The 12,240-nt window shown below is 42.7% G+C and overlaps 1 protein-coding gene across 1 annotated transcript; it reads right to left on the bottom strand.

Annotated features, from left to right (window-relative positions):
• Positions 1-941: 941 nt before the first annotated feature.
• Positions 942-1,559, bottom strand: LOC136060811 (olfactory receptor 5J3-like). Its single transcript, XM_065755608.1, has one exon. The coding sequence runs from the start codon at positions 1,557-1,559 to the stop codon at positions 942-944; it is 618 nt and encodes a 205-aa protein (XP_065611680.1).
• Between the last annotated feature and the right edge of the window lie 10,681 nt (positions 1,560-12,240).

Below are 12,240 nucleotides of genomic sequence, written 5' to 3'. Positions count from 1 at the left end.
GGTTACCTGAGGTGAGCACTGAGTCAGCCATGGGGCCTCAGGTGAAGGTGATATACCTGTGTGATTGGAAGGGGTGGAGCCTGGCTCCACCTCTCCCAAACCCCACTTAAGGGCTGACCACCACCAGGGAAGGATCTCTTCTTGGAGATCCCTCCCACGTGGAGTCCCCTGCGAGCCTTGACATCCTGAAGGTGTGCCATCTTCTCTTTTGTTTTATTTGTATCCTATCTATATAGAACTACTCAAAATATACTATCATCTCTACTATTTCTTTGTGAAGTACCATTCTTGGGAGTTATTTATCCCCACACTCAATATCTTGAGTATTATTACTGAATATATTGCTGAAACTATCTTTTGCTCTTCAAATGTGGTGAAGCATTTCTTCTGTGATAACAGCCCGCTCTTCCAGATTTCTTCTTCCAGTATCGCCCTCAATGAGCTGCTGGTTTTCATTACCGGCAGCTTTTTTCTGATGAGCAGCATCATTGCCATCCTCATCTCGTATATTTTCATTATTCTGACTGTGCTGAGGTTCCGCTCCACTGAGAAGAAATACAAGGCCTTTTCCACCTGCACCTCTCACCTGGTGGCTGTCTCCTTGTTCCACGGAACCGTTGTCTTCATGTATTTGCGACCAGTCAGCAGTTTCTCTCTGGACACAGACAAAATTGCGTCGTTGTTCTACACTGTGGTGATCCCTGTGCTGAACCCCCTCATCTACAGCTGGAGGAACAAGGAGGTAAAGGATGCTCTACAGAAAGCCATAGACACCAGCACGTGGCTTCACTTTCTCTTGGGTCTGTCCAGTGTGATTTCATTTTGATTTTTAAGGGATTATTCAGAAAAAGTCAATATTGGAGACCACATAAACACATAGTCAATTTTTAAATGTTCATTGTTGTTCATTAAATGTTAATCATTAAATGTTCATTCAAAATTTAAATGTTCAAATAAAATTCATAAACTAGTTCATTGAGATGGTTATCAGAGCAAGTGAGTTGTAGCAGTGGGTTTGTGTCACAAAAAAAGTGATTGATGGTATTAGGGCCACAGAAGGACAATTTCAGTAAGCCACAAGTATGTACCAATGAGTTACAGAGTCCACCTAAATATGACCCAGTCACCAAGCAAACACAGACTCTCCTGGCCATAAGAGAGGTATAAAGCAGTGGGTTGCATATAGCAATGTAGCGGTCATAAGCCATCGCAGCCAGCAGAAATCCTTCTGTGGTCACAAACAGAACAAATGAAAAATGCTGGGCAAGACATTCTGAGTAAGAAATAGTCTTAATCTCCACTAAGATGTTTACCAGCATCCTCGGAATAAAAACAGAAGAATAGCAGAGATCCACAATGGACAAATTAAGGAGGAAGAAATACATGGGTGTTTGCAGCTGGAAGTCAACTGTGATCAAGCTGATCATGCCGAGGTTGCCCAGCAGGGTGATGACATAGATTAGCAGAATCATCACAAAGAGAGGGTGCTGTAGTTTCAGGCAATCCGTCAGTCCCAAGAGGATGAAGTAGGTGACTGTGGTGTGATTGATTACAGTCATCCTCTCCTCTGTAACAGTTTACCTGCAGAGATGAGGTGTGTGATGACCATATAGCTAAGAGAGAAAGAAACATTATTCATGAGTAGTGCTACCATTAAGTAGCACAGAGGCTGAGATTACGTATCTGGACCTTGCTTCCCTTTAGTTCAGCTATGATTCCTTAAAGCATCCTCAAAAACGTTGATAATATTTTCAGAATTGGGAGCATCCTCAAGGAGGAAAATAATAGTGAGGTGCCCAGTGATCTTTCTTTGAGGGACAGCTGCGTACATCTGCAACAACACAGCTACTTTGGTGATGCTAATTTTGATGTGCAGGTGTATCAGCAGTGGCTTCAGAAACACATATGGTAAATGCTGAATGAGTTCTGCAACTTCCTTCATCTTTTCAGCTAAGCATTGCATATTATCTCTTCACCAGGAAAGAATTAAACTCACCGGAGTATATTTCATCTGGAGGAGAAGCTTCTCACTAAAACCAGTGGGTGTCTCTTTAGTCTATGGAAGAGACTTTTCCTTTTCAGTCACTAGGAGAGGCAGCCAGACTACACAACTATTTAAAATGCTAACAAAGGGAGTGGGAAAGGGGCAGGTTTGGGTCTCTTTTATGATAAACTGATGCAGTTCCCAAGCTGCTCTGTGAAGCAGAGCACATAATTGGGTGGTTCCCTTCCCAAGACACAAACTATATTTTATTTGGAAATTATTCACACAAAATAGATAAATAACTTATATTTTTAGATATCTGGGTCTGTTGTTGAATCAGAGGAGACTCAGGTAACAGACAATTTCCATTTTCATTTCCATGTCTAAATGTAATCCAGACATTCAAGTCAGCAAGGGTGCTCCTGCAATCCATGCAAGATTAAGCAGCAGTAGAGGCAACGAGTCATCCTGTTTATTTCACCCTGTTGTGAAGGGAGTGAGCGGGCTAGAAGCCTACCAATAGGTTGAATTACCCTCTGGGGAGTCCCATCTTCTTCCATTAACTAAAAAAGCAGCTGAGATGTTTAGCTTGACTGTGTTTAATGGAGAATTCTAAAGTTCCGTAACAGAGGAAATTCCTATTTTTCTGTACAACTGTTGAGCATAATGGTTTAAGCTAACCTGACCACCTTGCTGACATGAAAGCTGATATCCTAAAAACAGCAAAAAAGAAAGAAGCTTTAGAGGTCTCTGTGTGTGAAATACAAATAATTTTTTTCCAGTCTTTCTTGTGCAATCATACCCAGATTTTTTAGAGAAAAAAAGTAAAGATGAGTGAAAGAAGCCTGAGGAATATTGTATGTCTGTAGGACACTGGAAATCAATGGAACACTGAGGAGCACAGACATTTAGGGCTATTAAACTGGTGGTGAATAACATAATCACAGAAGTTTCCCATAGATGTCTTGGCAGCTTGGGTTGCTCAGCTGAAGCAGTTCATGTCCGCTTTGAGTTGTTTGTCACTTGGCCCAGGAGCATCATGACCTCCTATCAACATCTAATACCTTTCCATGAGCATATAGTCTGTGCTGCAGTGCAAACTGTGCTCGTACATATCACCGTGACTTCCCTGCTCCTGCAGCCATTTCCCAACAGATCCCGACAGATACTTGTTCCTGCTTCTGAAAAGACCACGTCACATATTGTGATGAACAACTCCTGAGGAGTAATCTGTGTTTTATAGTTTTTTTCATATGTCTATGACCACTGGATGAAAGACTGAGACTCAGCTGAAGTGGGGGAAGATGTAATTAAGTGACATCTTCAATAAACTGACATCTGTAACAAACTTTTTGAATCAGTCCTTAAAAATTCAGTTCTTGCACATGGAAAAAATGGACAAATGGTTCGGATGCAATACCATCTATCCAACTGCATTTTGGAAGAGCAGTTTATATCAAATCAAGTTTTGGAATGTTTGAGTCAAACTGATTATTTTGCTCCAAAAACAAAACAAAGTAAGGATATGATTCAGGGAACTGAATTTGGGGTTCTATTAATTCAAATGACTCCAGCAGCTAATAGTTTTGCTGTATCAGTGTCCTGCCGATATGTGACATCAAGAAGTTTCAAGTCCCTTGGTTGGTTATTCCTTCTTCAAACTTAGACTCTAATAAGAAAAAGTCAAATCTTACTTAGAGTCGCACAATAAATAGCCATCAAAATGTAGTCTTTGATAAGACTGAATCAGCAGAAAGATCTGATGGAAAAGTTTAACATGGCTGTGCTCTTGCAGCGTATGCCTATGCTAAAATCTGAGATCAGCATTGTGACATTACATAGTTAATATCAGAAGGCGTAGCAGAAAGAGATGGAAGCTTAGTCATGAGAAGTTTGACCACTTCTCATGAAAGTTTATTCTATGAGAAAAAATAGTGAAAATTGCGTTCTCTGATGGTAGAATATTTGTTTCTTGGCTGAAGCTTTAAAAAAAGTTTTCTTAGTGCTATTAAAAAAAGAACACCTATAGGTCTTCAAGGAACACAACTGTTTAGAAATAGCCATTATCAAGGTTGCCACCAGTGTATGTTCATTGAATCCTTATGGTTCTTGAAAACTTTTATTATTTTAAATGTTTTTGGAGTTCTAGGCTAGACAAGGAACAAAGATTCGCAAAGTACCTTGTAACACTATGCTGTGTTTTAATGGTTTTAACAGCTTTTTGGAGCATGCCTGGTTTGACATGCAAGGAAGTTATTTACATTATTTACCTTAAAAACTACTACATTAGAAAACTCTTCTATTACTTTGGATTTGACAGTAAAGACTGCAGAAGTGGGCATAATGTGCAGAAGCTGACAGCTTGGTAAGGGTGGGGAAGTCAAGTGGAAAATAGGTCTAAGCTTGTTGACTTACTACTTCTGCAACCATGCTCTGAAATACCTAAGGCTTTGTGTGTCACAACTTTCACTGAATCAAGGCTGCTCTGATAGTATTGCCATTCCTATTATCTCAGCCTACATGGAAAACATAAGTAGATGTGACTCTGTAAACAGCAATTTTCTTAATTGTCTTTATTTTGAGCTCATGAAATGGGAATTGCCAGTAGTAATTCTCAAGGTATTTTCTTCTGTTACTCTTACGGTACCTACGCTTGTTACTTGTATTTAAAATCCGTGTTTGTCTTTCGTTAAGGGAATAATTATCACTGTTCTTTCATTAAAAATCTTCATAGCTTCCCAGTACGGGACCTGCCACATAAACAGAGAGGCATTATGCAGACTTAGAAACAGCTGAAACTTAAGTTATCACTTTCTTGTTAACTCTTTATCCTTTTCTGTTTGACCTCTTTGGTGCTGTTTCTGGGCCACTGATAAACTGTATTTGTAGTGCTATTTTTACTTATGTAAGAGCTTTGCAATCTTGAGTCACCATCTGAAATGGCAAAATCATTTTTTTCTCTAAGACTCTGCATGTCAGTTGGCACAGCTTTACTTCCTGAAACTGTACACACGCAGTAATTTACAGCGTTTGGGATGGCATGCAAAGTCAGTGTTATTAGCATAATTTCACTTCTGCTTTAATATAAATTATTACAATAATACAAGCCATTAGAATAAATACATTAGAATTAATACAAGCCGTTAGATAAAATTCCTGAACAAGATGAAAGCATAACAACAATGGACTTGCTAGTATGCACATACAATGGGTTTCCAGTTGACAAAATTGTTTCCCCTTGTTTGTTATGGCTCCACTTTGGATTCTAAAAGGCCTCTCTCAGGTCTCCCCTGAGCTCTCTCCACTCCAGGCTGAAATATGAGTCAAATTCCTTCTTAAAACTGTGTCTGGATAGTACTGGTTAAACTGTATTCAGTCACAGAGCCTAGGGTTTTTCATTAATTCACAACATAAGATAAGGACAACTCTATTCTTTTAATTGCTTATTCATTTTTAATAGCAGCTGTATTAGCAAAAATGTAAAATTGAAGGAAGTTCTGTATTCATCCAAATGGCAAGATGCCAATGCTTTTATAGAGAAGAATAATTATGCTACAACTTGTTAAATTTTCTGGGCTTGATTTTGCTAGCATGAAGGATTCAGCTTGACGTTTATCGTTTCACAATAGCTTTTCTAGAATAATACATCTAACTCAATATATTTCCCTGTCTTGTAACTTCATTTAATACTCTCCAGTGTCCCATCTTTTGAGCCTTTTTAGATAGTAGAATTAAACTGCTGTGTTATTGCATTTCAAATGCTGATACACTGGAAAACCGTTGTCCAATTCAACAAATATCTCCAAAAATGTTGTAGGATGTCTTTTCTGTTGTGCTTATTCTGATCTTTTTGATGTATTTCACCTGGCTGGGATTTTTTACTTCTAATATCCCAGATTTCCAGTTCTATCTGTGTTTTTCTGAACAGAAAACTCTAAGTGGAAAAAATAGCGTACAGTCAGAGGTGACAGGGTTTTTGCAGATCACTGCCCAACTCCAAATAAGTATAGATTAAACTTAACAGCCAGTGACCAAAAGCTTCCAAACACAACATGTGCAAACTTACTTTGGTGGTCCTTCCAGCTGATGCCAAGGGACTGCTGCAAGCTGAGCACTGATACATTTTCATCTGTACCTGCTTCAAGGGAGAAAACAAAAAAGGAACATAACTGATAATGTCTCAAAACGTTTAAGTGAAATACTACCTTCAGACTGTGTTATTTCTACCGTTATTGCCACTAATTGCAGAGCTTCTTCTTTGAATACAGATTAATTTAGATTTGTTTTTGCTATTATTCTTTTAAGGCCTCAAGATTTACAGACGACATACATTTCATTTCCCCACATCTTGTTGCTTTCTTATTTTCAAATGTAGTTGTTGTAAAGAGGCGTATCGACCCATCCACATCTTCTATCGTAGGGTGGCCAGCCTGCATGTCTAATACAAGACTACACATACAAGAGAAAAACATGACTAGAAAGAGATGGACAGATACAGTTTGCAGCTATGTACTTGTGCTTATTTTAAGTGGACTGGTTGGAGCAGATTGGATCTTCCTTCTGTCGCTTTCTGTACTTTTAAGTAACTTTATCACGGATAGATGCCGAGTGAAGTGTTGCTTTCCTCTTGAAGGAAAAAGATTTTTGGCACATTGCTGTACGGTGGCGGTGGATTCTGAAATATGTGAGCTGCAGGCTGCAGGTGTTGTTTCAAGCTTTGTAGTTAGAAGGCAGAACAAACAGAAGGGTCTGTATGATATATATGTAGTCACATATGCAGTAATTAAAAGCAATTACTTGAGCCTGGCTTATAACTACTGAAGCATCAGCAGTGGTAGAAATGGAAATGGGAGTCTCAGAATAAGAACATATTCTGTGTGGCTCTATACTGTGTGGCTCATATGTGCTACTCCAAGAATTGCTGTGCTGCTGAGAACCAAGTGCAGTGAGGTGCGTGTGGAGGACTTGGTGCTGCTTTTACTCGGTATTTCGGTTCACAGCTTTCTGGGAGTGAAAACAGAGGAGTCACAGCCATCAGCAAAACAAAAGAAAGTGACACATATGTACCCTGGGTGTTTGGTGTGACTTCAGGTCCTGTCCATATAAATGCTGGTTTTCTGCCTCTCTCCTCTGTGATGTAAAGCTTCTTGATAAGCTGAAGGCTGCTGAGAACATTTGCTATGTCGTAAACCCTCCTGATTTTGGCTGAAACAAATGCATGTAAAGCAGAGCAATTTTTAATAACGAGCTACAACTGATCTGATTACAAAAGCTGTGGTGTATTTTTAGCGGTTGAAAGGACAAGTCTTCATTTACGAGAACTGTTTTGGTGTGTTATGACTTAACATCACAGACATGACAGCTTTTTTGTTGCATTTGTACTATTTCATGCAAAAGAAAAGAATAAAAAATAAAAGGTGAGCTTGAGAACCAAAGAAAAGTATAATTAAGAAGGAAACGCGAGATGAATTGTTGATCCCTCAAGAGCAAGCACATGTTCTCAACTATTAGAACACCCAAGCCTAGACCTCGAAGCACCTTTACATATGAATGGGGAGGAAATGCACAGGGAACTGAAAGAAGGGTAAAATAATGAAGAAACAATTGGCAGTTACAGCATTGGGTTTCGCTTCCTCATGTGCTTAATCTTTAAGGACTTGGACAGTATTTCTTTAGGCTTCCATCGATCGTTGCTTTGGAGGTTCCAACACTGCAAGGTGAAGGTGACAGCACTTCACACTGCAGCCTTGTACCAGATTTGCTCATTTAGCTCACACTTGATTTTAGAGAAGGATCAAGAAGCAGATGGGAACAGCAGCCTTTTACTTACTTTTAAACTTGCTTTTATCAGAGACTTCCAACTGATCTACAATTAAGATTTCAGCAGCGACTTCAAGGCTTATTATTTGTGGGGTTGATACAAGAAACAGCATCACAAATTTCTGACTCATCAGTCGCAGAGATTTGTCTTTCTTGCTATTTACAGAGGCTGCAGCAGACAGGAAAAGAGGATTAAAGCATCAAGTGACATGCCAGCCACAAACATTTGTATAACGCTGTAGAAATTTGTCAGCAACAAGGATGAGAGCAAACAACACAACAACTAGGCAGGGCCAGCACTGAGCCCAGAATTGAGTTTCTACACAGCTAGCATTGGGAAATCAGGTGGATGCCACATCTGACTATCAAACTGTGATATATTCCCATGCATCTCTCCTATCACCTACCCTGTGATTTATCTATTTGTTATAGATATTCATCATCATGAGTGCATGTTGTTCTTGGCGTTACAGGGAAACCTTACCAGCACGGAACTCCATTCCTGGGTGCTCCACGGAACACATTTCTGTTTGCTCACTGGTGCTGAAAGATCTTACCACTTCTTCACTTCTTTTCCCATCCAAATCAAACTCATCCTTGTACTCTCTTTTCTTGATCGTCTCAATTAGGAGCATGTATTTGTTCTCTTCTCCAGCTTTCTTCAAGGTCTGCAGGGTTTTGGCAAGGTTATGCCTCCCGTGCCAGATGTATTTGTTTTGGGCAAGGCGGCTCAGCATGTGCAGGCTCTCCAACACATGCACAATGTCATAGATACGTCTGCGTTCACACTCTGCAGAAATGAAAGGCAGAAACGAAACGTTCTTGGAAACTCCTGCTACACAATTGCTTTATAATTGTCTTTTAGGTGCTCTCCTACAGTTTGCTGTAACAATTCAAACACCGTTACAGCAGTGTGGTTCGTAACTATGATGGGCTTCATAAAACAGCAGAATATTGGAATTTCACCATTCTGACAGCAGGAAAGCTTCAGCTTTGTGTTAGCGATTTGGACTCTAAGCCATCATTTCCATGTCAAAAAAAAACCCTACAAACCAACAGGTTTACTTGTGCTCTCCACAAATGTTAAGTTTATTTGCTAAGTTCAGCACGCTGGAGAAGCTGGTTTAAAAGAACTGTGGGAGGAGTGAGGAGGTGGAGGGTTTAAGTGTTCCGGCTGCGACAGAGTATGGCACGATGTCAGGGTGCTCGATGGGCTCGTGCAATAGCACATCCACCAACTTACTGAGCTCCTCAGCTACTTCATCGAGGCAAATGCAGTAGTTCTCCTCAGCGCTGGGGTAATCGGGGTACCGAGCCAGGAATCTGCGGCACAGGGATCCCAGGCTCTTCTCCCTGCGCGTCGTCGGAGCCCTTCCTCGCTCGTCTCCCGGTGAGTGCTCCTACGCAGAGCGAGACGAGAGTCCGGTGTAGAGACGTTAAGGAGCTTTCCTGCCGGCGGGAGGGCTGCGAGGGACGGCCTCGCATGGCCCGCTGCCGAGAGGCAAAGCAAACGGCCCACGGGTACCTGAGACCGGCTCCGCTCGCGGCAGCGGATCTCGAGGCTGGCGGCTCTGATCAGCAGCTTCAGGTTAGCGGTGGGCGTCCAGGGCTCGGCGGGAAGGGCCGCCCCGGGCTTGGGGGGCGTGGCGAGCGGCTGACAGCAGCCCGCCTGCTTCGGGGGAGTCCGCAGCGGCGCGTCGGGACGGTTCTCCTGCGGAGAGAAGCGGGGAGACGGGAGGGACGGGGCCGAGCGAGCGTTACGGCGCCGGGGAGGAGGGGCCTCGGCCGCGGTACCTTGTTTCCGGAGCCCATCTCGGCAGCGGGGGACCGCCCCGCCCCGTCGACGGGCGGAACTCATCTGAGATGCTCTGAGGCGGTCTCTGCAGCTCCGCACGGACGTTTGAACCGAGAGCGCGGAGCCTCCGGTTGGGGCGGGCCCGACCGATCAGCTGGCGGCCTCGCGCACCGCTCGGCCAATCAGAGCGGCGGGTTGGTGGGCCGGCGGCGCGTGCCTCTCCCGCCGTCCGCCCCAACGGCTGCGGCGCACGGGGCGGCCCCGTTCCCGCCTTGCTGCACCTGAGGCGAGCATATCTGCTTTATATGTAATAGGAGCCATAACTGCAAGAAGCCCGCGAACGTGATCATATGCACAGTCCTTGGGTCTCTGCTGACAGTATATACGTTACTAAAAGTCATTTCTTCATATTAGAGGAAAAGAATTGAGGAAAGATTTGGAGCTGAGCCGTCCTTGATGCTATCAAATAAGAAAAAAGGCCCCGAGTGTTCCTGGTTGTGAGCTGCTTCTGGATGCAAGCAGGGAGCGAGTTGGACCGTGACTGTAAGTGCGTGTGTTGATGTAGAAAAGGTTGCGGGGCTGAGGTTGGTCCATGTTACTGCTGCTATTGCAGCTCAGGAGCTGCTGGAGTGATTCCTTGTATGACTGTGCTCCCTCAGATGATCTCCCGTTTTCTCAGGCAATGCATGTGATGCTAACAGAGCTGACAGGCCAAAAAATGAGTTCACTCTGCAGAGTTGAAGTTTACCGAGTCGCTCGCCATTTGTGGTTGTTAATCCATTCGTGCACGTGTCAAACGAATGTGATTTCTGTGGGTGTGAATAAACACAGCGAGCTCTTAGTATTTTCAAAGGGTCCTTTCTGCCATTACTTAGGGCAGCAGGGGATGCGTTTCGTTTCTTCTAAGGTTAAAGGGAAAAACGTTTCTTTCCTTTGCTGAGGAAAGCTACTGCTTGTGTTATTTGTAGTAAACGATGTGTCGGTTGCCATGTTCCTCCTTTAACATATCTCTTTAGGATGGAGAAGTGGTGGTCAAAATAGCAATAACCAGGCAGCGGTAACAAATTCAAAAGGATGCAGCCTCTGTGTCAGAAGCAGAGCTCCAAATGTCGCAGTTGAGGCTCGCCAGTATTGATAAGTGTTTTAGATGTGAGTAATTGAAACTCGCTGCTGCTCTGTGCTTCTAGCAAAGTGTGAAATTGAGGAACCAGAAGGCAGTGCCGAGTGCAGGGATGCGTGACTGCAGTTGGAGTGCTCGCCTTGTGAGTGAGCAAAGCACTTTACTGTCTGCTCATCTCAGAGTAGAGAGTTCAGAAACGCTCTGCGATGTGAGCAGTCTGGGTCCTGAGCATCACTTCTTCATTTTGCTGCTTTTGGTTAAACGAGAACCAGGCCAGGTCACGCTAAACGGGGGCTGAAGATGTCCTTCCATGTGGGAAGACATCTCCTGTGTTCATCATCTCTGCGGGTGTAGGGAGCGGGAGGAAGAGGAGAATGAGCTGACTAGTCCTGTGAAAAACAATGAGAAGTGGCATTAAGTGAGATCCTAGTTCTTGCACAGTAGGTTCTTCAATGCTAGATGGAAAACTAAATAATTATTGGAAAAGATAATAGATGGTTTGGTGTTAATAAGGTGTTTGTATAATAGCTGGAAAAATGAAATGAGAACAACTGAGTGGGCACAGCCCTTCTGAATCAGGAAAATGAGCTTCAGCAGCTCATATGCCAACATGTGAGAAGAGGGGGAGAATGAAGAGAGGGCAGAGTGGAGCTGAGCTGCATCTCATCCCCCAGGTACAACAGCCTGAGTATGGCAACTTGGTACAAAATTAGCCCCAGCCACCATTTACAGCTAGCTCATAAATATATATATTTATCAGCTGCCTCAATACTTTCTAAGGACAATAAAATATTGTAAACATTAGAACTTGCAGCCTGAGTCTCCTCATTTTAGGAGGAAGTCTCCAATACAGTGAATCCAAATCCAGACTTGTGCTCCTTCTCTGCTTTGTCAGTCAGTTCAAAATTCAGGCACTCCACTCAAATCCATAGCCTACCTTGAGTCTGGAGCCTTGTCCATTTCCAGTTATGAAGTAATTGAGTCAGGAGGCTTAGCTGATTGCTAACTTACGGATATATTCTGCTTTCTTCCTTTCTCTGGTTACTATTTCATTCTTTAAACAGTGGAACAAACACCAGTGTGAATATTCTCAAAGGAGCTCTGCGATGAAAGAATGTCAGACTGTGGACAGGGAGCACATTGTGCATAGCTTTTCCCATTGCAATACTTTTCTTCAGTAAAACACTTAAGCAAAAGCAGAATATTTTTTCTGCTACCAATAGGAAGACGTGTAAAGCAAAGGCACGCTGTGACTCCGGACAGCTACATCTAATCTGTCAGCCCTCAAATGATGAGGAAGGTTTGAACCAGGATCCCTTCATGTGCTTGCTAACCAATATGCTTCTCTCTCTTTTATCATAGATCTGGGCTTTAAGCTTTCTGGTGTTAAATTCTGGTTCAAAGGAAAAAAGAAAAAAAGACACTTTCAGTCTATTAGAGTGCTGAAGTATCATCTCATTTCACAGTGTCTCTCCTTAAAAGGTTGTCACAGCAGCAGTAAACCAAAGGTCAGTTAAACAC

The sequence above is a fragment of the Cyrtonyx montezumae genome, unplaced genomic scaffold (genome assembly GCF_038088225.1).
Source record: "Cyrtonyx montezumae isolate F1298 unplaced genomic scaffold, pur_monq_1.0 scaffold_10, whole genome shotgun sequence".
Taxonomy (NCBI): domain Eukaryota; kingdom Metazoa; phylum Chordata; class Aves; order Galliformes; family Odontophoridae; genus Cyrtonyx; species Cyrtonyx montezumae.
The sequence above is the reverse complement of the archived record's forward strand: the minus strand, read 5'-3'. Positions and strand labels throughout refer to the sequence as shown.